We start from the raw sequence: 24,830 nt of genomic DNA, 5'->3' as shown, positions 1-24,830 counted from the left end.
CAGATAATCACACATCTCTGGAAAGCAATATTAAAAATTACCTGACTCAATCAAGTGCAAAGAAATCACTTCTAGTGGATACTGTACGGTGGGATAGATATTTATCATTCCTTCACAGGCATTCTTCAATCTTGAAGTTTCATGAGGAAGCTTGAAAATATAAAAGCATAATAAAGTGAATCCCAACAGCAGTAAAACGTATTGACGAACATTTTCATAATTAGAAATAATACATGTCACTTACTTTAGATAAGCACTGAATGAAATGCCTATAAAGTCCTTGGTGATCTTCACTGGGAATATTATCTGCTAAGTCCAGTGCATTCTCAAATGCAGTTAAAAGCTGAAACAAACCAAAAAGCTATTATGTAGCATGCTAAGTGAAAAATGTGGCAAGTGCTATGCTGTATTAAGACTCCTTTATAAGCCAGGCAGTGGTAGTACACCCTTAATCCCAGCACTCGGTAGGCTGGGAAAGATGGATCTCTATGGGTTTCAGGCCAGCCTGGTCTACAAAGGAAGTACCAGGACAGCCAGGGATAAAGACTCCTTTATAAAAACTAAACCTCATGATTCTTCTGTTTGGTCAGATCTGTAGCCTAAGACAGCCTTGATCTTGTGGAGACCCTCTTGCCTCAGCCTCCCAATGACAGGGTTTATAGATTGAACCACCTCAATCTACTTGATCCTGACAATTTGAATGATGGGGTGGGGCAGGGGTGGAGGGATGTCTACATAAGTTTTAAAATACATTCTAACTCCAACTAGCCAATAGACTATACTAAACTAGTAAGTGATAAGTACAAATTTAAAACATTAGCTTAATAAAGCATTTTTTCTTTCACTTTTGGCTGCTACAAAGGAACAGCTAGAACATTATCTTATATGGTAATATAGTATTACAAGCACATTCTTTGTAAAATCTCCAAGAGCAGGAAATCTTTAGAGAAAAATTACAAAGTTGAGTTATACTTGGCCAGGAAATAAAAGAGAGAGAGAGAGAGAGAGAGAGAGAGAGAAGTATAATAAGACCACTTCCCTTAATACAGTATTAACTGACTTTGAAGAAAATCTTGAAAGAAGCGTTCTAAATGTCTTGCATAAGAACAGCAAGAGGCAAGAACTTTACTGCATATTATATCCTCCATTTCATTATGTAAGGACTACACCTTTAAGGGTACATCATTGACCTGATAAATCCCCTATATTAGTCACTTGCCTTATTGCTGTGACCAAATATGTGATGAGAAGCAACTTAAGAGATGAGGCGAAGGTTTTATTATTGCTCACAGTTTGAGAGCACAATCCATTGTGGCAGGAAGCATGGTTCCTAACTGTCATGGAAGTAGCAAGAAGCAGTGTGCTCACATCTGAGCAGGTCAGGATGTGGTGAGGAAGGAGAAGCCAACATTTCTTTTTCTCCTTTTTTTTTTTTTTGGTTTTTTAAGACAGGGTTTCTCTGTGTAGCTCAGGAGCCTATCCTGGCACTTGCTCTGGAGACCGGGCTGGCCTCAAACTCACAGAGATCCGCCTGCTTCTGCCTCCTAAGTGCTGGGATTAACGGTGTGTGCCACCAACACCTGGCTCTTTTTCTCCTTTTTATTCAGGTCAAGGTCACAGCTCACGAGATGACGCCACTCACATACTGAGCAGGGCTCCCCAACCCCAACTACCCCCAGTAAATCTTTACTAGAAAGAACTCATAGTCACATCCCTCCCTCAGTGTTTCTTAATCAAGTTGACAAAATCAGTCATCACAATCAACCCCTACTATTTCATTACCTCAATATCTCCTTGTTAATTATAAAGACTGTAAAAAGTAAAAATTTCACTGTTCTGATAATGATAACGATCTCACAGTAACCTTAAAATAATTTAATGTAATTAGCTTTTTTAGATAATAAAATAGGTATTCCAAATAAAAAATAAGTAACATTTTTAAAGAACATTCATTATTTAAGTGTTCTTAAATAATGTTTAAGACCTAGAAATAAGTTCTTAAAAATATATTATTAAGGACTAAGAAAAAGGAGCAGTAGGGAGGGGAATAGTAGTACACAGGTGAGGTGAATGGGGGAAATAAGAAAAACGGGGTGGGGCTTTAACTGAGGAGTGATAGGAGGTACATACAAAGGAGGGAGGAGAAAAACACATTAAGAAATCAATTTTATTTATCCAACATTATATATTGTGCATATAAGTGGATATACATACATAGTTTAAATGAAGTTAAGCCACTTGGGCTGACAATGCTCCCTTCAAGAGCCACACACTATCTGATAAAAACGCCAATACCAGGCATGATAAACTCCCTTTCAGGGTGGCAATACAGGCTGTTGCTACTGTTCTTGGTCACCTCCCTGAAGTTGAAGGTAAGTCCCTACTGCTGAAGATACCATGCACTTTGGACAAAGAACTTCGAAGATTAGAGCTAGATCTGAATTGAAATGATCTTCCCTGAATACAAACTCTCAGAGCCCTGGAAGCTGCCAAGGGAGAGAATCAACCAACAGTCCTACCCAACTATGAAGCCTACAAACCACAGCAATGACAAGGCTGGCAAGATATCCTAAAGAAGCAATGGTGGCACTCTTATTCTCATGATAACCAATATTTATCTAATGGGAGGGAAAAGAAACATAGCCAACTCCTCAAGGTTAATGATGTCATGGGTCTTAGAGAATAACCACATTACTAAACCAGCCCAATTCCTAACTGCATCCTAAATATTTATCTATGAATAAGTGTAGTACCTGACCCTCATAGAAGAAGCTTTCTTCTATCTCTCTGTCACAGACAGCATTACACAAAGCCACAACTCAAAATGCAGAGAACAACTTGAATAGATACACCTTTTAACACAACTCCTGTATCCAAGGCTCAGAGAACATTCTAGAAATGGGCACAGAAAGGTTTTAAAGCCATAGGACTGGGAAATCTGCTGTGAAATTGTGGCTTATAAAAATTACAGAGCCACAGAGGGATACTCTCTCAGTCTAGATACATGGGGGAGGGTCTAGGCTCTGCTCCAAATGATATGACAGTTTCTTAAGATCCCCCATAGATGGCCTCACCCTCCCTGGGGAGCAGAAAGGGGATGGGATGAGAGGTGGTGGGGGAGGCAGGGGAGGAGGGGAGGGAGAGGAAACTGGGAATGACATGTAAAAGAAGCTTGTTTCTAATTTAAAATTGGTCTAATTAAAATTATTTTAAAAAAAAAGAAAGAAATTACAGGGCAGCACATCTATGCTATCTTAATAATATGGCTGCTGAAAACGGGCCTGAACAAGGACATCACCAATGGACATGTTAACAAGGAAGGGGAAATCTCATGAGCCCCACCTAGACAAACAACACAGGCAACTATGGAATACTGGGAGCAGAAGTCTTCCCCCAGGGAAGTATCCCCTAATTGGTTATTCAATATCAAGTAGTCAGCCCTGAAATCATATACATGCAAGCAAGGCTGAATGAGCTCAGATATATATATATGAATTAATATATTCGTTCATATATATCTGTATAACAATAACAATTTAAGAAAAGGAGGCCAGGAATTTCAGAGACAGTGGGGACTGGTGTGCCATGGAGGAGTTGAGGGAAAGAAAAGGAGGGAAATGTTGCAATTACATTTGAATTTTTAGAAAAAGGACTAAGTACAGAAGAAGAAAGGATAGAAAGATGGTTGAGCATGATCAATGAATGTTTTATGCATGAATGCCATAAATAAGCATGGTTAATACATGTTTATTAAAAATTTTTAAGTATTGTGATACACTTCTATAATTCTTGGTATGAGACTGAGGCAGGCAGACCAAGAAATGATACCCACAGGAGCCTTCCCCTTTCTGAATAAACACAGAGGAGGGTTGGATGGGGGAATGGGAGGAGAGGAGGAAGGTGAGGATGCTGTCAGGAGATAGACAGATAGATAGATAGACAGAAAGACAGGCAGACAGACAGACAGACAGACAGGGAGGGAGAAAGGAAGGGAGGGAGGGAAAAAAAAAGAGAAAGAATTCAAAGCCAGCCTGGGCTGCATAATAAGATCCTGTCTCAAAATCAATAATAATAATAAAAAAAACAAAGAAGCAAACAACAAAAACGTGTGCATGTCTTTGTCTGTGCGTGCGCGCACGTGTGTGTGTGTGTGTGTGTGTGTGTGTGTGTGTGTGTGTGTTAACTGAGGACTCATAATGGCTCAGTATTCTGTATGATCCTAGAACATACAAGGCACTAGATTCAATTGTCTGCACAGAAAGAAAAAAGGAAGGATGGGGGAAGGAAAAAAGAAATGAAAAAGAGAAGGATGAAGGAAAAGATAAAAGGAGAGTGAAATGGGGAAGGAAGAAGGGGAATGAGAAAGGTGGAGAGGGAAGAAAAACAAAGACAAGAGAAAGCTTGCTTGCTGAGGACTACATAAACTCAGGAGTTTGGGTATAGCCTGGGCAACATAGTAGGATGTTATTTTATGAATTTTCTTCCATGGAGTATAAGTAAATCAAAAATATATTTTACTAATTTTGGTATATGTTTGACATAGATACAGCTTAAAAGAAATTGATGAGCTATCCAATTGTGTCACTATTAAATTTCTTCCACGACTGCTTGTACAAGACAAGTTATTACTATAACATGTTATAACTGGGTCTAAACATTCTTGAAAAGCCATGTGTTGAGGGTTTTTAGTCACAGCCTGTGGTGCTCTGGTAGATGGCTGAGGCTTTGGGAAGTGGGGCTCAGTGTAAGGAGGGTAGGTAAACCTGGAGCGGAGCCTGGACCCTGGCCCTTCCTTTGGCTCTTTCCATTCTAGGTACCACATGTGAAGAGCTGTGATCTGCATGGGCTCCTGATCCTGACGCCCTGCCTGCTCTACACACAGAGCAGCAGACAGTACCTACTGACACATCTGAAGGTGTGAACCATAGTAAACCTTCCTGGTGACAGAGTGCTGACTGGCCCTTTGGGGACTGCCTGGCATACAGAACATTTGCAACAAAATTTTCTGAACAAAACAACAAACTGATGACTGAACAAGTGAACATACACAAAGCTCCCATTGTGTACAGTCTATAACTGTTAAGATTTTAAATTACACTCAATTTAACAAGGACATTGAATAGCTACTAATTATAATAAAAAATTAAGTTACTATTATACTAATAAAATATGGAATACAGGTATTTCCAACTATACTTTAAAATTACATTTTATATTTTAAAAATCCTTTCCAATAACTTAGAGCCAATACATTAAAAAAGGAATTACCCAACATAATCTAACAAATATAAACATTCTAAATGAGTTAAGTGATTACTAAGTAATTCAGTGTCCTTAGTTAACAAGTATAAAGAATGATACCTAGAAAGTTCAACTTTCTATAAGTTACAGCAGTTTTGTGAAAGTCAGTTACATATTTTCCTTTCTACAGTGACCAAGTTAATGATCTACTGTGGAGTCTTATAAATACAATGATCTGAAATTCTAATACTCTAAGACCCAAGTCTGCCCTCTTCACACTATATGAGACTGAAAGCAAAGGTTTCTAATTTTATCAGCAAGAATCTCTATGAATTTGAGGATACTCAACACTTACTGTACTGACATACGGTACTTCCTGTGTTCTAAATTAAAACTGAGCACGCCCAGCGCTCGCTGTACTGACATTCGGTAATTTCCTGTTATGAATTAAAACTGAGCATGCCCAGCGCTTGCTGCACTGACATATGGTATGTTCCTGTTATGAATTAAAACTGAGCATGCCCAGCGCTCGCTGCACTGACAACGGTACTTCCTGTGTTCGGAATTTAAACTGAGCATGCCCAGTGCTCGCTGCACTGACATGGTAATTTCCTGTTATGAATTAAAACTGAGCATGCCCAGCGCTGGCTGTACTGACACACGGTAATTTCCTGTTATGAATTAAAACTGAGCATGCCTAGTGCTCGCTTCACTGACATACGGTACTTCCTGTGTTCGGAATTTAAACTGAGCATGCCCAGTGCTCGCTGCACTGACATACGGTACTTCCCATGTTTCTTCATTATGCCTCTGTTTTCCAATTCAATTAAGTATCGATTTTCATGATATAAACCATGAGGAATAAAGAAGTTGATACCATCTGCTGCGTTTCATTATTCTGATCCTCTATATACTCCGCAAGCAACTTAGTGAGTTTTCTCCACAGCTCATAAAGCTCTTGCTTGTCTGCTCCATCTTCTTGCCGTGTCTTTATCAATTTATACCATGTCCGAGCTACCTATTGAAAAGGAAATTTAAATAGCTATGTTACACTAAAACTTTTTGATATCTTCATTCTTAACTTGAATTAGCTAGATGAAAGCCTTTTAGAAGTAACTGACCAACCTCTAGGTGTCTCTTTTCCTGGTGATGCAGATCCACAAGTTTCTTACAGACATCACACCACTTCTGCTTGTCAACACTTCATTAAAGAGAAGAAGGAAAAGGAATTTTAATCTGATAGCAGAACCAACAAAAGACTTAAAAGCCTCAAACATCTGATACTATAATGTTATTGTATACAACAAGCCTTTTGTAAAGGAGGAGGGAAGATTATCTTTCATGATCTTCTCCATACATTTTAAAATTCTGAATTGAGTCAATCATCATAGTAGTCTTTCCAGTCTAATTCAATCACAAGAAATTTTGTGACAAACTTGAGAGAAAATTGTTTCTAAATTCTCAGCAAATGTTACCAGTCCTTCCACCTCTGTGATAGTTATTCTTGGTTGTCAGCTGGACTACATCTGGAATTATCTAAAACCAAGATGCTGGACATAGCTGGAAGAGATTTTGGAGTGAACCATTTGAGGTGAGAAGACCCACCTTAAACTATGTGCCACGCCTTCTGGTGGCAGCCTATAGAGAAGCCATGAAGGAGGATGCTATCTTTGCCTGCTCATCCCACTCTGGCAAGCCCATCCCACTCTGGCAAGGCTATCCCTTTATTGGCATTAAAGCCTACTTCTTTGGGAGTCTTGAGTTTACCTAAGACCATCAGAGACAGCTAGCCACATGGGCAGAACTATTAAGATTCATGGAATTTCCAATATTGGAATAATCCAACCACAGCCTGTAAGCAACTCTAAAATATCATATGTGTGTGTGTGTGTGTAGATTAATTCTATCAGTTTCTAGAGAACCCTAACACAACTTCTATATAATTTCTTTCTTTCTGCCCCCCCCCCTTTTTTGGTTTTTCAAAACAGGGTTTCTCTGTATAGCCCTGGATGTCCTGGAACTTACTCTGTAGACCAGAGTAGCCCTCAAACTCACAAAGATCTGCTTAAGTGCTAGGATTAAAGGTACGTGCCACCACTGCCCAGCTCTATATAATTTCTAATCACTAAAGTGAGACCTGTAAAGAAACTAGCCTTTCCCACATATTCCTTACCTTTCATAGAGATCCAGCAGCTTTTGGTAAACACCGGGTAAATCACCCTTAGCATTTTCATGATCACACTTCTCATACAAACTTGCTAGCCCCTAAAAGGAAGCAGTGCTGGTTATCTTTAGCAAAACCTCTCAAGTGTCTGTCCCTGTGCCACCCCCCACCCCCACCTCTCCACCCCCCATCCCACCTCCCCACCCCCCCACCCCCCCCCCTTTATTTATTGTGTGAAACAATGGACTAACACCTAAAAATCACCATAGTTTACAGATGAAATATGTGTGGAATTTCCCTCCAAGTAAAATGAAGATGAGAGGGAATCTTTATAGTTATGGTCTTCTATTTAAAAATAATCCACTGGATAGGAAGTTAAGTAGTAATAAACAGTATCTTAGGCACCTAAAATTAACTTTTAGATTTAGAAAATTTCATTTTTTTTGTTTGTTTGTTTTTGTTTTTCGAGACAGGGTTTCTCTGTGTAACTTTGGAGCCTATCCTGACACTCACTCTGGAGACCAGGCTGGTCTCGAACTCAGAGATCCACCTGCCCCTGCCTCTGGAGTGCTGGGATTAAAGGCGTGCACCACCAACGCCCGGCTTCATTTTTTTTCATGAGACAGGTTTAATTGATTACTTTAACACTGGCGCCTACACTTTGAAAATGGAAAACAAATGCTTTCCCCACATTATAAGAAATGAAACATATCTCCATACCTGCCAAGCAAGAAGCTGCTCTGGCTCTAGTTCTGCAGCTTTCTTATAGGCACCCTGGGCCTGATCAGGCTGCTCTAGTTCAGCTGCAGCAACACCAATGAAAACCCAGGCATTATAGTTATTTTTCTCTTGCTTTAACACTGTCTGATTAAAAAACATAGATTAAGTTATTACATTTCAGAAACTACTAAACAAACAACAAAGCAATAGTCAGGACACTGGATCTGCCACCAACAGAGCAACCCATACTGCAGTACCTAGCCCAGGTACAGTGAATGAAAGCCTGTAAAGGGTTTGCAAAATGAGGTACCTTTCAGTGAAGTGCCCAAGGGATCTTGATACCTACATAAAATGTCCTGACCCCCAGCCCATGAGAATGCTGGGTAGAAAAGAACAGAAATTCCCAGGCCCATTACTGCCTCCACATCACTTCATCCAACTCTAATATTTTCTTTTGCATTATAATATTTTCCCAAATAAAAGATGGATTTTTTGTGGCAGTTATAGGTACTACATCAAACAAATAAACAATGGCAATGAATGTTTAAGTAACACCTATCATCTAGAACAAAATGACACATAGAGATATTTCTCTCAGAAATAAGAGTACTCACTAAAGCAAAAAGCTTAAAGGAAGATTACTATATTCTAGGGAAAGAAAAAACTAGGAGCTAAAATAAAATCAGGCTCTCAAGGTTTTATATTCTAGGGAAAATCAGGTTTCCATGAGTTGACCTCTCCACTAATTAGGCTTATGTGTATCTACATACACACTCTGAGTGATCTGTCACCAATGTTGTGTGCAAGCTGCACTCTACCCAATAATGATGCCTCCTACAACTCAGCAATGAGGTACTCAACAAAGCTAAACTCCAATACTAGGGTACGTTCTGCTTATGTTCTAAACAACAAGTACAACTGCTAGCACATAACTGTTGTTTTCCGCTTTTAATTGTTACTGCCTTTTATGCTATGGCTATCCTATTCAGCAATGACTATCTTATTCACCAACTGCAACTCCACTGCTACCAGCAGTGGCTAAGACGCAAGAGCGGAAGCCTGTTCCCTCAGACACTGACTCTTTCAAAACTACTAAGGAAATTTATTTAAATCTCCACCCAGCTAAAGAACCCAAAGTTCAAAGGTTGAGGTAGAATCCTGCTTCCCAGAGAGGCTGAATAGCAAGCAGCTACCTAGCTCACCTCTTCAGTCTCCCAAGAAGTCCTCTTGCTCCTTCCTGCCCCTCCTTATAAACCTTCTCCACTTGGCTCCTGCCTACAACTTCCTGGCAGCTAATTGCTGACCCAGTCTCCTGACTGAAGGTAAATTTTATTTAATCAGACATATCTTTGCATCATTAAACAAATGTTCCAGGGCATAAACAAGAGTAATAGACCTTAAAATAATATCCTACAACACATAACTGTTTATCAAATGACACAAACTACATGTCAAACACCAATCAATAATTACTGTCTGGCTAATGATCTGGATTTCAGAATCCAAAATACATTTTTAAGGAAATAATCACACAAAAAAGAAATGTGGTGAAAATAGACAAAAGATCCTGGGAGAACACTGTTATAGTGGAAGCTTCAAACCAGCCCCTGGCATCCATATACCCAAAGAGTCTGTGATGTTATAGTGGAAGTTTCACCCCAGCCCCTGGCATCCATATACCCAAAGAGTCTGCGATGTTATAGTGGAAGTTTCACCCAAGCCCCATCTCCCTCCAAACCCTGCTGCATCTCAGAAAGTGCGCCAAATGATGATCCCTCCTACGAGATGCTCAAGACCACTCCCACAGGATATTTAAACTGCCTCCCAGGTTTTTCTGGTCTCTCTTTTCCATCTCCTCTCTGGGGGACTGGAAGGCCATTCAGGAGCTTTGTATCCACTAAACATGGGCTTTTTCTAATTCTGTTTGATTTGGTCTGATTTGGGTTGCTACATTGGTGGAGAAGCTTATTGGGTGTAGAAACTTTTCAAACACAAAGAAAAAAGTACCTAACTACACATACACAAACTGGAGACAGCTTCCTAAGGGAATGCTTATCCCACGCCTTAGAGCTCCACAGGACAGAACCACAGCAAATATACTCTCTGGTAGCTTTGCTTTAGTCTCAACCAATTCTGGGTTTCTACTGATGAGAGACATCTCCCATTGCACTGTTTGCCATTATAGTCTATACCTGGATTTTGCCATTATAAATTATGAGTTACTTGGTAAAATTCATGTCAAAATTTTACAAAATACCCACAGAAAGATATCCATGCTAAGTAATGTAATGGAAATATGGGTCAGTAAAATGGCTCAATGGGCCACCCAGGCTTAAGGAGCTAAGTTCAGTCTCTGGAACTCACAAAAAAAGGTGGAAAAAGAGAATTGGTTATACAAAATTGTCATCTGATCTCCAGATCAGATGGTATGGGTAAGTCATATACCATGCACATATACATTACCATAAACAATAATAGTAATGATAATAATAACAATTTAGAAGTATGATGATCATATGTACATGCTTAGTTAAAGAACAGTGCTGGAAGAAACAGTCCCTCTCATCTCACTCCACATATATTGCACCCTCCATTTGAACCAACTATTCACTTCTGTACCAGATTAGTACCATCATGATTCCATATTCCTGCTAGTCTCAGTCATCAATGTACCTTTATGTATAAATCTCTTACAATCAGAGAGGCTGGCACTTTTGCTGGACCTCACTGGAGGCCATGTAAAACTTAGGACTGCTGTCCTGCTGTGTACTCGTCCTGTTTGTTTAACCTGCGTTTAAGAATACAATGGAACGCCTGGAGTGGTGGTGTACACCTTTAATCACAGCACTTTGGAGGCAGAGGCAGGTGGATCTCTTAAGTTCGAGGCCAGCCTGGTCTACAGAGGAGTGCCAGGACAGCCAGAGCTGTTACACAGAGAAACCCTGACTGGGAGAAAGAAAAAAAAAAAAAAGACTACAATGTAACAAACACCCCTACTTGCTTAGGTTTCCCATGTTTACAGGTGTGCTATGACAAATCATTTGCTGAAAACAGCAAACAGGTCACAAGTGTCCTTATAAACAAATATCCACCAAAAATGTTGGAAGCAACATGGAAATAAGTTGGTAAGCCTGTTGAGGTTTTGTTATATTTGCTTTTCTGAGTGCTTCTGGCCCCGTGAAGTTCAGTCCCTTGGAAAAGTGTTAAACATTTCTGTAAAGTACTCCTCACTCCTTCCCTTTGTGATGCTCCTCATGCTGACCAATAGAAGTGAACAAAAGCCCCTTGAAGGGACAGAGTCACAAACAGCATTCAGGCAGGGAGATTCAGACTCAGGTAACAGACAGATCTTAGAGCCCTGGAACCATGAACTACAGACTAATGGAAGACACAGGGAGAAAAGCAGGGAATTCAAAACCAGGCTTCCTCTAGGCCAAAGTACTCCAAGAGAAAACACCTTGATTCCCTTCCTTAATGTAGCACCAGTGCATTCTGGTGTCTCTGAGGTGACCTCTAATGTGTTTAACCAGCATGTCTACCCCAATTCAATGATTGTAATGGTCTCACTATAACAACTCTCAACTTCTGGACTCTCCAATTTTTAAAGCCTCCTCTTTCTTACTCCTTTTGTTGATCCCTCCTTATGATCCATCCTTGTCATCCATCCTCTGTCATCACATTCTTGACTCCTATGCATCTCTCCCTTCAATACCCTGAATTCCATCATTCACTGATTTCACTTTAATAGCAACAAATTTCAAGTGGGTGTTTTTTAGGGCCAGCAATCCTTCAAATTCTTACTCATAAGTTCGCAATCCTTTGAATTCTTATTCTTAAGTTTTCTCAGCATAAATAATAACTGCTTCAAACTTGCTTTAGTCACAAACATCCTTGCACAACTCATCTCCTGCCACAAGTCACCAAAAATAGAAGCCATCAGGGAAAAATGCTCTTACCTTTCCATTGCCAAATCAACAAATCAAGCCCTGTACTGGATCTGTGCCTATCTTTTCTCCTGCTAAAACAGAAGAGGAACTAAAGGCCTCCGTTCACATTCTGGGTCACATCCTGTCATCCCCCTAGGGGCTTCACTTCTACCCCCACTATCTCTCCAGCACATCCATTTTCTCTCTTTAACAGGAACAGTCCCATCAGCACATGAGGAAGCTTCAGAATCTTTATTCTTTCACCCACTGGTCAGATAGAAACTGGAATGTCAACAACCTTAAAGTAATAAAAATGCTGGGTAGGCAAGGTGGCCCAGAAGTTAAGGTGCCTGTGATCAAATCTAACGATTTGAGTTCAAGCCCTAAAACTGACATGGTAGAAGGAGAGAACTGACTTCTACAATTTGTCCTCTGACCTCCACAAGCACAACACACATAAAAGACACATTTTTAAATGTAATACAATAATAATGCTAAAGTATAGTCAGGGGCATTCCATAATTTGAGGTCCTTATGATATGTCTGGCTTTGAGAACATGGCTTTGGGAACTTAGCAATAAAAAAAAAAAAAAATCAAGTGCAGCAGTAAGGAGAATGGGGTCTAACTGCTCTATAGGTTCTACCATGTCAAGTGGGACAATAAGTGACTTACACCTTACAATAATTCATAAATTGGTAATTCATTTGTTTGCCAAAGAGACAAATATCCTTTACCTTGCAATGTTTCAAAGCTTCTTTGTACTCTTTGTTTCTGATTGCATCTCTTGCACTTTTTAGGGCAGTCTTCACTTCTTTGCTAGACATTCTATCAAGACAAGAAGCCATAGTCAATATACAATAACATCTCCCCAATGACAAGAGTCAAGAGTCCCAATAAACTTAACCATCTGAAAAAGAGACATCTAATTCCTTCTCTCTGGAATAGTCTGCACACACACACACACACACACACACACACACACACACATACACACACACACACACACACACACTCTACATACAGTTCATTCCCTCAGCTCTTTAGATTTCTATTCAAAAGTCTCCTCCTCATTGGAACCCTCCCTGGACAAGCTACTCAAGATTTCCTTCAAACTTCTACTCAACACCGCTCATTACCCCCTATGCCCTTCCCTTGCTTTATTTACTTCAAAGCACGTAACACAATTCCTGTACCATATATTCTATGTCTTTAGTCTATTATGTGTATAACCCCAGCAGAATGTAAGTTCTATATGAATAGGGTTTATCTATTATTGTTTTTCCATTGATAGGATTAGTATCTGACAAATGTAGATGACCAATAAATGCATGTTGAAATTGAGCTGTATTAGAATTATACTCACTCTCCACACATTTAGCTAAAATACAGATGATCTTGTGAACAAGGACCTACAATATATAGTAATTCAATCCAATTTTATCACCAAGATCCAGTAGAATAAGCTCAAGACAGAGAAAAACATAAATAGCTTTAATAACTAATATGAAACAATTTTTAAAAGGCTAATAAAGTTATTTTAATATTAGATTCTGTAATATATAAACCAGGATACTGCCTTCCTATTTAAGGTTACCATAATATTACTTTCTCTAATGAGAAATAAATATAAATGTTTACACATGAATAGAAGACTGGTGACTATGCAAAAATTGTACATTAATTTCAGCCATGAAGGGAAATGTCCAAGTATGGCAACATAATTCTGTAATCCCATTACTAGGGAGGTGGAGGCAGAAAAATCAGGAATTCAAGGCCATCCTCTGCTACACAGCAAAAGGCCAACCTTCCCTACATGAAACCTAATACTCTGTATACTAATTTTTTAAATGAAATTTTTAAAAGTTTAAAGATATTTTACTTTATAGTCAAAGTGCCTCATTTAATATTACAATAGATTAATTAATTTCATTTAAAGTAGCCCATGTTAATATTTTACAAATTACTGACTTACCCAACCCAAATACAATCACAATACAGTGTTTACAAAAGAAACATTTGTATTTTCTGCTGAGTCAACCTATTTCTAATCTCACCATAAAGATAAAGCAAAGCTAGGTAGAAATTAAACAGTTACAGACTCCAGGTATTCAGATCAAACTGGGCGACCACCACTGTACACTGCCATAGTATTCAAATGCAGTAAGGGAACAGAGTAAATACCCTACCACAGTAAGTACAATAACATATAAGCATAGTATATAAACACAATCTGTTAACATAATACATGAACATTTATACACAGTGTATTAATGTAGTACACTTACACAATTCACTCATGCAGTCCACTAACACTGCACACACAGAACACTAACAAAAGACACTAACACAGTACATTAACCATTAATACAATACACAAACAATACCCTAATGCAGTACACTAACAGTATACAAACACAGTATACTAACACTGCACACACAGTACAATAATACTTCACACAAACACAGTACACTAACACTGCACACAAACACAGTATACTACACTGAACACAAACACAGTGCACACACAGTACACTAACACTGTACACACAGTATACTAAAACAGTACACTAACACTGTACATAAACACAGTACCCTAATGTAGTACACTAACACACTACACTAATATAATAAATACACTAACACACAACATTAATGCAGTACACTAACATGGTACACTAATATAGTATACTAACACAGTATACTAAGAGAACATTACCAGTACATTCTACCCAAATTGAAATGCAAGAGTATAAAACAAAAGAAACCTGAGAAGTTAGAGGTTTGAAGATAAGGCTGTTTTAACTTAAAGTAAGCTAGCATTCAGAATAATATAAAAATTAAGACACTATAAAATCAATTTATCTGTGATACATTCAGATTTCCCAAATATAATTTAAGATCTTGTTGCAATAATCAATTTAAAATAGCACAGCACATTCTATCATCTTTGAAACTACTACCTTACCTGAAAGTATCTTGATATTAATTTAGAGGTAAATTGGAGAAGAAATATTTTTAGTCTACAAATGTTGATGGCAGTTAAACAAGTTCAACATTGATTTCACAGTAACTCTCTCGAGCCACGTTCCTTCTGCAAAATAATCTGCGAACTAAAAGAAAGAGGTCAATGAGGATAGCTGACCTAGACAAATAGAGAGAGAGATTCAAGTGAAAAAAAAAGAAAAGAAAAGAAAAGAAAAAGAGGACCTTAGAGAGGAGCCCAAACAAGGAAGAAACAATAGACAATCTACACATGGGCCCAAACTCATCAATGCATGATGATACACAAAAGGGCCATGCTACTCTGAAGAATACAGTCTAATTCAGGAGAAACATCTAGATATCAAATGATCCACGAGAGAACCAAACGCTAAAGATTAAATGGAAAGGTACCGTAGGAATTTGGAGAAGTGTGCTGTTGTGGAATGTTATTTTAAGATGTATTACATTTTTTTTTATGCTGTGGAATATTTGTTTTAATGACGCAAAGATGTGTTGCATTGTTTTATGTTGCATTTGTTTAACTCTGTGAAGCTGTGATTTTTGCCTGTCTAAACCACCTGATTGGTCTAATAAAGAGCTGAATGGCCAATAGCAAGGTGGGAGAAAGGATACGCAGGGCTGGCATGCAGAGAGAATAAACAGGAGAAATCAACAGAGAGAGATCTAGATCTAGGAGCAAGAGAAGATCAAGGAGCAAGAAAAGAATGTGACAACCACCCAGCAACACAGCCAGCCATGGAGAAAGAAGGAAAGAAAAGATACACAGAAATAGAGAAAGGTAAAAGCCCAGAGGTAAAATGTAGATGAGATTATATAAGTTTAAAAAAAAAAAAAAAAAAAGCTGGCTAGAAACAAGCCAAGTTAAGGCCGGGCATTCATAAGAAAGAATAAGCCTCTGTGCATTTATTTGGGAGCTGAGTGGCAGGACCCCCAAATGATGGGAAAAGAGGAATTAGGGAAAATATTAGTAGAGTTGTGGACAAGAATTGCAGCCTTTCTAAGGAGACAGTCTTGGAAATACTTATTTTCCCTAATTCCTCTCTTCCCATCATTTGACAGAGAGCATGGCATTCAAGCAATGTGGTGCTGGAGAAATAGCTGAGAGTACTACATCTTTCAGGCAACAGGAAGTCAACTGACTGTCACACTGAGTGAAGCTCGAGCCAAAGATACCTCAAAGCCCACCCTCACAACGGCACAATTCCTTCAACAAAGCCATACTGACTCCAACCAAGCCACACCTCCTAACAATGAGATTATGGGGGCCAATTACATTCAAAATACCACATATTTGTTTTGATCTGTAGTATAATACAAAACAAACAAACAAACAAAAATCTATCATTAGTCCTTCTATTGAAGGACTTGGAAAGGATCCCTAAGTAAAGACAGATTGACTGCTTGTTATTTAGTACATCATCATCTCTTACCTGTTAGCATGCCGGCATCTTCTTTCTGAACTGAATGTGAAATTGTTCCTTACCCATTTTTTCATCTAAATTAAGTAAAAACAACCATGAGACAGTGATATAAGACAACCAAAACCTTGCAAAGCTTTTTAAAACCAGATTCACTGTGATCGCAATTTAAATCATGAGAAATAATTCTACATGATTTTAGTCTTTTATCTTTCCCAGAGAGACACAGATTTGCATCTCCAAATTTCTGAACTGGTTTAAACTAGGACTTAAGATGCTTTCAATCATGACTCCCTTCACCTGTAAAATTTTATGCAACCTGAGTATTCAGGCACATAAACAAAGGTATACAAATCAAATACTTATTAAGAGTAAAACATAAAGTTTACTTTAAAACAATTCTTTGGTATACACACAATTTATTAAATAACAAAGAAAATTTGCCATAATAATGAAATGAATGTTTATTCCTAGATAAAGAATTAAATCTTGGATGGATGCTGGATACAGCAGGATACAGAGTACCTTCAAAATCTTTCAGAACTGACAACTATTTTGAGTTTAGAATCGTCAATTCTGAGAACACTGCTTCCCATACATAAACAGCAAAAAACCACAACTGGCCAAAATGCACAAAACTGACTGTGATTACTTAACCCCAACTGATACATCTACAACACAATCCCTACACCTAAGGCTCATTCAGAGGATATCAATATAAGAGTCAGAGGACCAGTACATCTGCTGCAAATATGTGTTGCCTGTATATGACAGGGAAGCTGCCCCCAGGAACTCAAAACAATATGGTTACCTAAACAAGTCCTGGGTAATGACATTAGCTAACATGCCAACATGAATGGTGGAAATCTCAAAAATCTCTGCCTACAGATGAAGAGCTATAGGCAATTCATGACTGCTGGGAGAGGAATCAGATCACTGATTAGTTATCCAATACTAAGTGGTCAGGCCTAAAAACAAATGAGCAATTGTTAAAGTAAAACAATAAATTGACTCAACAGGCTGTATGTATAGGCTTGAAGGCATTACTCCATGGTGCAGGAAATTTGTGTCTACCAAACAGACTTCTCTTTGCTCTAGATGTATACTGCCATTTAAAGCCTCTAGGAAATCCAATGACCCAACACAGCTGACTGCAGCAACCAGCTGCCTTCTTGAAAACACTTGCATGCTCCAGAACAAAACTTGGGATATTACTACTTTTTCTTTTGGGGGGGGGGGCAGTTAATTCAACCATTATCAATACTTTTTCATACCTTTTCAAGTCTTATTGGACTTACAAGTATGTATAACTATGTTTCCCAAAACTGACTGGCAGTTCTTTAGGAAATTCTGTTGTTACTTTGGATATTAAAAGACCTGCAGAGGTTCCAGAGGTCCTGAGTTCAATTCTCAGCAACCACATGGTAGCTCACAACCATGTGTAATGAGATCTGGCACCCTCTTTTGGTCTACAGGCATACATACAGACAGAACACTGTATACATAATTTTTTTAAAAAAGACCTGCAGAGGACCATAAGCTAGACCCAGACTGTTCAATTGAAGACCTCTCTAACATCTAAAGAGCAGAGTATTTGCAACTAAAACAACCTGACCCTAATGTGGAAATCATTAGCTTTTGATGTAAAATGATAGACAGACAGATTTGAGCTTGTTGTGGGGATAATTGTATCCCCTGAGTTATATAGTAATTTCTTCCAAATCAAAATATTCTATCCTGAAGGGAGGTTTCTTAAGACTCAGAAAGTAAATGAAGCTTATGAGGGTCAACAAATAAACAACTCAGAAGTCTCAGAAATTGCCTGAAACTCACATGATTGACAAGGCTCCTCCCCCAAGGTAAAATAAGCAGTAGCAAGCTTGGGACAGGATACTCTCCAAGTAGCTGAGCTATTAGTAGGTTGTACAAGGAGCTTCAAGAACAGACTTTATAAACCATCACCCATGCTGCAAGGGCCTTTTCAGTGATACCTCTACCTCTGAGTTATTCATGTTCCTCTAAGTAAGCACTCAACCATGCTCTGTAAGTAAGCCCCAAAACTCATTAGTGCAGCATGCTGAACTATAATAGCTATTTTGATCTATCACTGGTGATCTATCTGGAGTGAACACATGTTTCTTCATGTTTTCACAGGAAGACATACAACACCCCAAAACTCACACATCCAGTACCAGCCCCACTACTTCAGAATACAACAGTATTTACATAGTACCAAGGCAATGAAGGCTAAATGAGGTTATGTAGGAAGACCCTGATCTAATCTGTCACTCTTAAAAGAAATTTAGACATACCAGGATGCACATGCATAGAAGACAGATCAGGTGAAAACACACTGAGGTGACAAGACAGTAACAGTGGCCTCAGAAGAAACCAAACTTGACAACTCTTTGATTTTGACTTCTAAAATCTGTAATTATGAGAAAATATATTTGTTATGGTATTTTGTTATACCAGCCATAAACCAGAGCTCCTATCCTGAATGCTACCTAACTACATAGACACATGCACACATAAGTTTCTTGGCTCATTGAGTAAACTCAGTCATTAAACAATGAAGAACCCTGATGTAAAACCATAACTAGCTGAAGAACTGGGAAAAGACTGAAAAGACAACTGGTGGAGATGAAGTACAAAGACAGGCTTTTATCCATGTAAATTCAAAGAGTAATGAATAAATGATTGCTTAAAAGCAGACTGACTTGGCGGGGAGGTGGATCTCTGTGAGTTCAAGGCCAGCCTGGTCTACAGAATGAGTTCCAGGAGAGGCTCCAAAGCTACCGAAAAACCCTGTCTCAAAAAAATAAAAAACAAACAAACAAACAACAAAAAAAACCCAACATAAATCAGAATTGTAACAAACCTAAGGAGCTACTCAAAGGAAGGTTAGTATCAGGAAAGATGAAGACCTATATGTATGGTGATATATTATTTATGATTAAATAAAGCTTGCCTGAAGGATCAGAATACAAAGCTAGTCACAGCCATAGAAGCTGGGCAGTAGTGACACACACTTTTAATCCCAGGACTCAGGACAGAGGCAGATGGATCTCTGTGAATTCAAGGTGATCCATGGCTACATGAGATCAAATCAATCTAAAAGAGAAACAAAGCTCATGCCTTTAATCCCAGCACTAGAGTTATAAAGATAGGAGCAGGGTCTCAGATTCTGGCAATTAGTCCCCAGCCACATTGAGGACACGATTTCCCCAGCACTGGTAGAGGTAAGAGCTCTCTGCTTTGCTTCTCTGATCATCAGCTTGAACCCCAATATCTGTCTCTGGGCTTTTATTATTCATGCTACAGGATAGACTGGACAGTCCACCAGGCAGGAACATTATAGTTCCCACTAAGCATCAGATGGAAAAAAGGACTAGAAGCCTCTTAGATTCTGGCAGCACTGTCTCTGGGTCCCTAAAACACCTATATTGCATCAACACACTGCAGCACCTGCTCTCACTGACACAGCAAGGACAGAAAGAAGGAAAAAAAAAAAAAAAGATGTGCTCTTGTCATCAAAACTAGGGTCTGAAGAAACAAGCCCCCAAGAAATGTTAGTGTTCAAAGAACCACTACTATGCCAAAACATTGCTTCTGTAAAATATGTTTACATTCCAAACTAACTTAACACAATTTGGGGGAGTATATCCTGTTTATGAGGCAATCTACTTGGATATTTTATGTAGGCTGGGTCTTTCTCCCCAAGAGCATTCCTCGGGGACTAAGGGTGTGTTTAGTCATACCCACACACATCTATAGGGCGATGATGGACTAGCAAATTTGCTTCACTAATAGAGATGAAACTTAGTAGAGTCATAAAAATCTGCAGCTGGAGACAAAGTATTTATGAGTTAGGGCACAGGCTAATCAATTTCTTCTTTGAATAGTTTCCTTGCAAAAACCCTGAAAAAGTCATTTAACTTCTCCCATCTGTTTTATCATCTGCAAAGTAGTTCAAATGAAGGCTACAGAAAAGCATGTTACACAATAAATACACAGAGAGGCTTAAGAGAAGCTCAGCACATACCACTATGTATTAGATATGTAAGGTATTTCCCTCATAATTATTCTGTACAAAACACTGCCAAGATATAAGAGTTAGGTCTTGAAATAAATAGAACAACTCCTCCTTTCCTGCCAGAAAATCAAAACAATTGATTTAGTGTTCAATTACATATACCTGAAGCTATAGTAAGTGAAGAAATTGACTTTGAGACAGAAACTTGCTTCTTCCGGAATTCTCCAAAGGAATCTAACAACAAAAAAGGAATAACGTTATTCTGTACCCAACAATGGCACTCCGAGCCTTCGTCAATTAACAACCCACATTTCTTCCTTTTAGACCCTATTCCTTTCTTTCTTTCTCCGCCCCCCAAAACCCGCACCCCTACCCCTCTGGGACAATAAAGGCAAAGGACAGCCAACCTTTTCCATATCAGGAACCTGAAACTTCCTATACACGCACTGTGCCTCACCCCATACCAGCACCATCCTTACTGCCCCGCCAACAGAGGCGATCCGACGAGGCAAGCTGCATGACTAGGGTTCTGGAGCCGCAGGAGATGCAAACCACTGCCCAGCCCACACCTGAGGTGGCCCGGCCTAAGCCCACACCTGAGGTGGCCCAGCCTTAGGCCACAGGGGCACAGACAGCCCAATCCAATTTAGAGGCAGTAGCACTGCCACCTCATCACCGCCAAGCTCACTATGTCAGCGAACCTTCAGCCACCCTGCCCTAAGCAAAAGGAAGACGACCCCCAGCACCACCCCCAGGCCCAATCCTTTCTCCCCCTAAATACCACTTCAACTGCCTGTAAAGTTTAACTTCTGCTCAAAGCGAAAGCAACCAGAACCCACCTGGAGCATACAGGACTGCCTCCAAGCACAAATCTGGACAGCGCATGCGCATTTCCCCAGGCATCGCTTGGGTGCGAGGAAGTGGCTGAACGATCATTAGCTCGAAATTTGATTAAAATGGTCTTTACATGGGTTAAAAGTGAGAGCACTACTTCCTCGCTGCGCATGCGCCTGCTCTGAGCCTGATGGGAGTTGTAGTTTCGCGGTGCCACCCGCCTAACTAGTTCAGGGTCCCATCCTTGCCCACTCACTGCCAGAAAGCAGTCCAAAGGAGGCGGGCTCGGTGACCGCGTCTGGACGCCCCTGCAAGAGATGTTGTTGCTGTGGGTGTCAACAGTCGCAGCGTCGGCGATCGCGGCGCCGACCCCGGGAACACAGGAGCAGAAGCTGCAAGTAGCCCAGGCGCCCAACGTAGTGCTCGTCGCCAGCGACTCCTTCGTAAGTGGCTTGAGGACGGCCAGCAGACGCCACCGACAGCCTGGGGAGAGCCTGCCACTGGGATAGAGAGGTCCCGCATGAGCACACCTGCACACGTGTGTCCATATATGTAAACAAATACTAAGAAGGAGGTCTCGAACTCCCGGGTTCTGGTGATCCTTCTGCCTCAGCCTCTCTAGAGAGACTACACACCCGCGACCCACCGGCACTTTTAATACCAGACTAGGTCCACCAAAGCATTTTTGCCATTATTAATTAATGTTTAGCCTGTATCCTGGCTTAATTCAGTTTTGAAAGGAAATGCATTATACACTTCCACAAAAGCTTATTCGTTTTTCCAGAATGACGTGCCAGTCACCCACATTTGCAGAAATTAATGTTGGGTGAGAAATGAAGTAAATTTAATTATCTAGACCTGTGGTTCTCAACCTATAGGTCACGCAGGTGACCTTCTGGAAGGTCGAACGACTTATTCACAGGGGTTGCCTAAGGCTATCGGGAATGTCCGATATTTACATTACAATTCATAACAGTAGCAAAATTAATTATGAAGGAGCAACAAAATAATTTTATGGTTTGGGGTCACTACAATATAAGGAACTATAATAAAGGGTTGCAGCATTAGGAAGATTGGGAACCACTGATCTAGACATTTAATAATTGTGTTAGCGCTGATTTAAATGTTAGTTGTTATGATTTAATGTGCTTTCTTATATGTATATGCATGATCTTAAATTTGAATTAAATCATACGGAAATTGAAAGGACCTCCTAACTGAAAAAAAAAACTCGAAAAAGAAGACTGACAAGACATAATACTTTTAAATTTTAAAGCTTATAACAAAGCTACGGTAATCACAGTAGTATGTTACAGGCAGAAAGATAACGATTCAGAACAAAAGAATAAATTTGAGTCTAGAAATAAATTTTTATGAACAAGTAGTGCTGGGAAAATTGGATATCCACATGTAAAAGACCAAACTTTCGCTCTGCCTTCCACCATGTGCAAAAATTAACTTAAAATGAGACTATGAGTTAAATGTAAAAGCTAAGACTCCTTCAAGAAAATGGAAGTGTAAATTTTCATAATACTGGATTAGGCAATTTAAAATAAGCCAAGGATTTGAAAAGGCATTTTCCCATAGAATATACGCAAATGGCCATTAAGCACATGAAACATTGCTTAGGTAATCATTAGGGAATTACAGATCAAACCATAGTAAGACACTGTGTAGATCAAACCAGTTCATTCCCAAAAGGATAGCCAAAATAAAAAAGGCATAAAACTATGAGGGAGTATTTGAGAAGACATAGGGAGCCAAAGGAGGGGAGTGGGGGATAATGTGGATATAAATATGATCAAAGTTGCAATAAATGGATTATTTTGAGCAGTTAAAATACTATAAAACGTTCTTCCATAATATCTCTCTCTCTCTCTCTCTCTCGCTCTCTCTCTCTCTCTCTCTCTCTCTCTCTCTCTCTCTCACACACACACACACACACACACACACACACAATTGACAATTGACACACACAATTGACCAGCGTTTGTGAGAATATGGAGGAATTGGAAACCTCATGCACTGCTGTGGTGAATGATCTGTAAAGTGGTGAAGCCACCTTGGAAAAGCATTTAACAGTTTCTCCAGTAATTAACTATAGAGTTACTATGCAATTCAGCACTTCTATTCTGAGGAGTGTGTGTGTGTGTGTGTGTGTGTGTGTGTGTGTGTGTGTGTGTGTGTGGTGTGTGGTGTGTGTGGTGTGTGTGTCCAAGACAAATGGAAACATAGTCCACACAAAAGCTACTACATGACTGTCCATAGTAATATTGTGCTATGATGAAAAGTGAAAGCAACCTAAATATCCATCCACTGGTAAGTGTATAAATGAAATTTGGTAGTATTATTCAGCAACCAAAAAGGAATACAAAAGTCATGCATATTACAAAGTAGTTGAACCAAAAAAAAAACTATATGCTCTCAGTAAAAGAAATGATGAATTACATTTTATATGAGTCCATTTATATGAAATGTCCAAAGAAAGCACTTGTGTAGACACAGGAAGTAAGCTAGTAGTTGCCTCAGTTTTGGGTAAGTCCAGGGTGATGGCTAAGGGTTTTATTGGGAATGATGAAGGTGTTCTGAATAATTTTCTGAATATACTAAAAACCTTTGAACTGAACACTTTAAATAAGTAAGTAGTATGTAAATTCTATCTGGATAAAATTTTTTTTTGTTTTTAAGAAAAGATAAAAAGCACTTCTGCCTGGGCCTTTGAGGACAAGGGACCCTCATGACCCCCACTTTGACATACACTGGACTTCCCCACTGTTGCAGTTACAATGGTGTGATGCTTTGAAAAATAATGGTCCCTAAAAGGAATGGCACTATTAGGAGGTGTAGCTTTGTTGGAGTAGGTATGGCCTTGTTAGAAGAAATGTGTCACCAAGGGGGCAGCCTTTGAGGTCTCTTTTGCTCAAGCTCCACTCAGTGTTTCAGTCCACTTTCTATTGCGATCTGATCAAGATGTAGCCAGCACCATATCTGCCTGCATGACTCCATGTTCCTCACCATGATGAAAATAGACTGAACCTCTGAACTGTAAGCAATTAAATTTTTTCCTTTATAACAGTTGCCATGGTCATGGTTTCTCTTCACAGCAATAGAAAACCTTAACTAAGACAGAAGTTGGTACCAGGGACTGGGGTATTGCTGTGATAGGCCAAACCATGTTTTCGTTTGGAAGAATTTGGACTTTGGTACTTTGGATTAGGAACCCAGTGGAATGCTTTAAGCACTGATTAATGGGCCATACTAGTAGGAGCATAGAAGACGGTGGTGCTGGACGTGATTTGATGAGCTGTTGGGGCCCTTGCTCAAAAAGTTACAGAGGAGAAGAATATTAATATGTGGCCTAGAATATTTTGGTGAAGAATATGGCTGCTTTTTGCCCTTTTTCTGAAGAGTCTGCCTGAGGCTAAAGTGAAGAGTTTTGGATTAATTCCATTGGCAGAGGAAATCTCAAAACAGCTAGTATAGAATC

At 39.4% G+C, this 24,830-nt stretch overlaps 2 protein-coding genes across 3 annotated transcripts in view; one reads left to right on the top strand and one right to left on the bottom strand.

The window, feature by feature from the left end:
* The window catches only part of Ttc37 (tetratricopeptide repeat domain 37), a 103,097-nt gene extending 81,647 nt beyond the window's left edge, over positions 1–21,450 (bottom strand). Inside the window, exons 1-12 of one of the 2 annotated variants that reach the window (XM_027401837.2) lie at positions 21,349–21,450; positions 20,672–20,743; positions 18,786–18,901; positions 16,486–16,550; positions 15,018–15,162; positions 12,787–12,877; positions 8,126–8,269; positions 7,415–7,506; positions 6,367–6,442; positions 6,119–6,259; positions 245–343; positions 42–150 (exon numbers count right to left, since the gene is read on the bottom strand). In XM_027401837.2, coding sequence (XP_027257638.1) covers positions 42–150; positions 245–343; positions 6,119–6,259; positions 6,367–6,442; positions 7,415–7,506; positions 8,126–8,269; positions 12,787–12,876 — 751 coding nt within the window. In that variant the 5' untranslated portion in view covers position 12,877; positions 15,018–15,162; positions 16,486–16,550; ... (1 more) ...; positions 20,672–20,743; positions 21,349–21,450. The remainder of the gene's footprint in view (positions 1–41; positions 151–244; positions 344–6,118; positions 6,260–6,366; positions 6,443–7,414; positions 7,507–8,125; positions 8,270–12,786; positions 12,878–15,017; positions 15,163–16,485; positions 16,551–18,785; positions 18,902–20,671; positions 20,744–21,348) is intronic. The other variant, XM_027401836.2, reaches the window with a different exon arrangement.
* Positions 21,451–21,541: 91 nt separating this feature from the next.
* Arsk (arylsulfatase family member K) overlaps positions 21,542–24,830 on the top strand; it is a 36,867-nt gene continuing 33,578 nt past the window's right edge. Inside the window, exon 1 of the mRNA XM_027401840.2 lies at positions 21,542–21,786. Coding sequence (XP_027257641.1) covers positions 21,661–21,786 — 126 coding nt within the window. The 5' untranslated portion in view covers positions 21,542–21,660. The remainder of the gene's footprint in view (positions 21,787–24,830) is intronic.

The sequence above is a fragment of the Cricetulus griseus genome, chromosome 2 (assembly GCF_003668045.3).
Source record: "Cricetulus griseus strain 17A/GY chromosome 2, alternate assembly CriGri-PICRH-1.0, whole genome shotgun sequence".
Taxonomy (NCBI): Eukaryota; Metazoa; Chordata; class Mammalia; order Rodentia; family Cricetidae; genus Cricetulus; species Cricetulus griseus.
The sequence above is the reverse complement of the archived record's forward strand: the minus strand, read 5'-3'. Positions and strand labels throughout refer to the sequence as shown.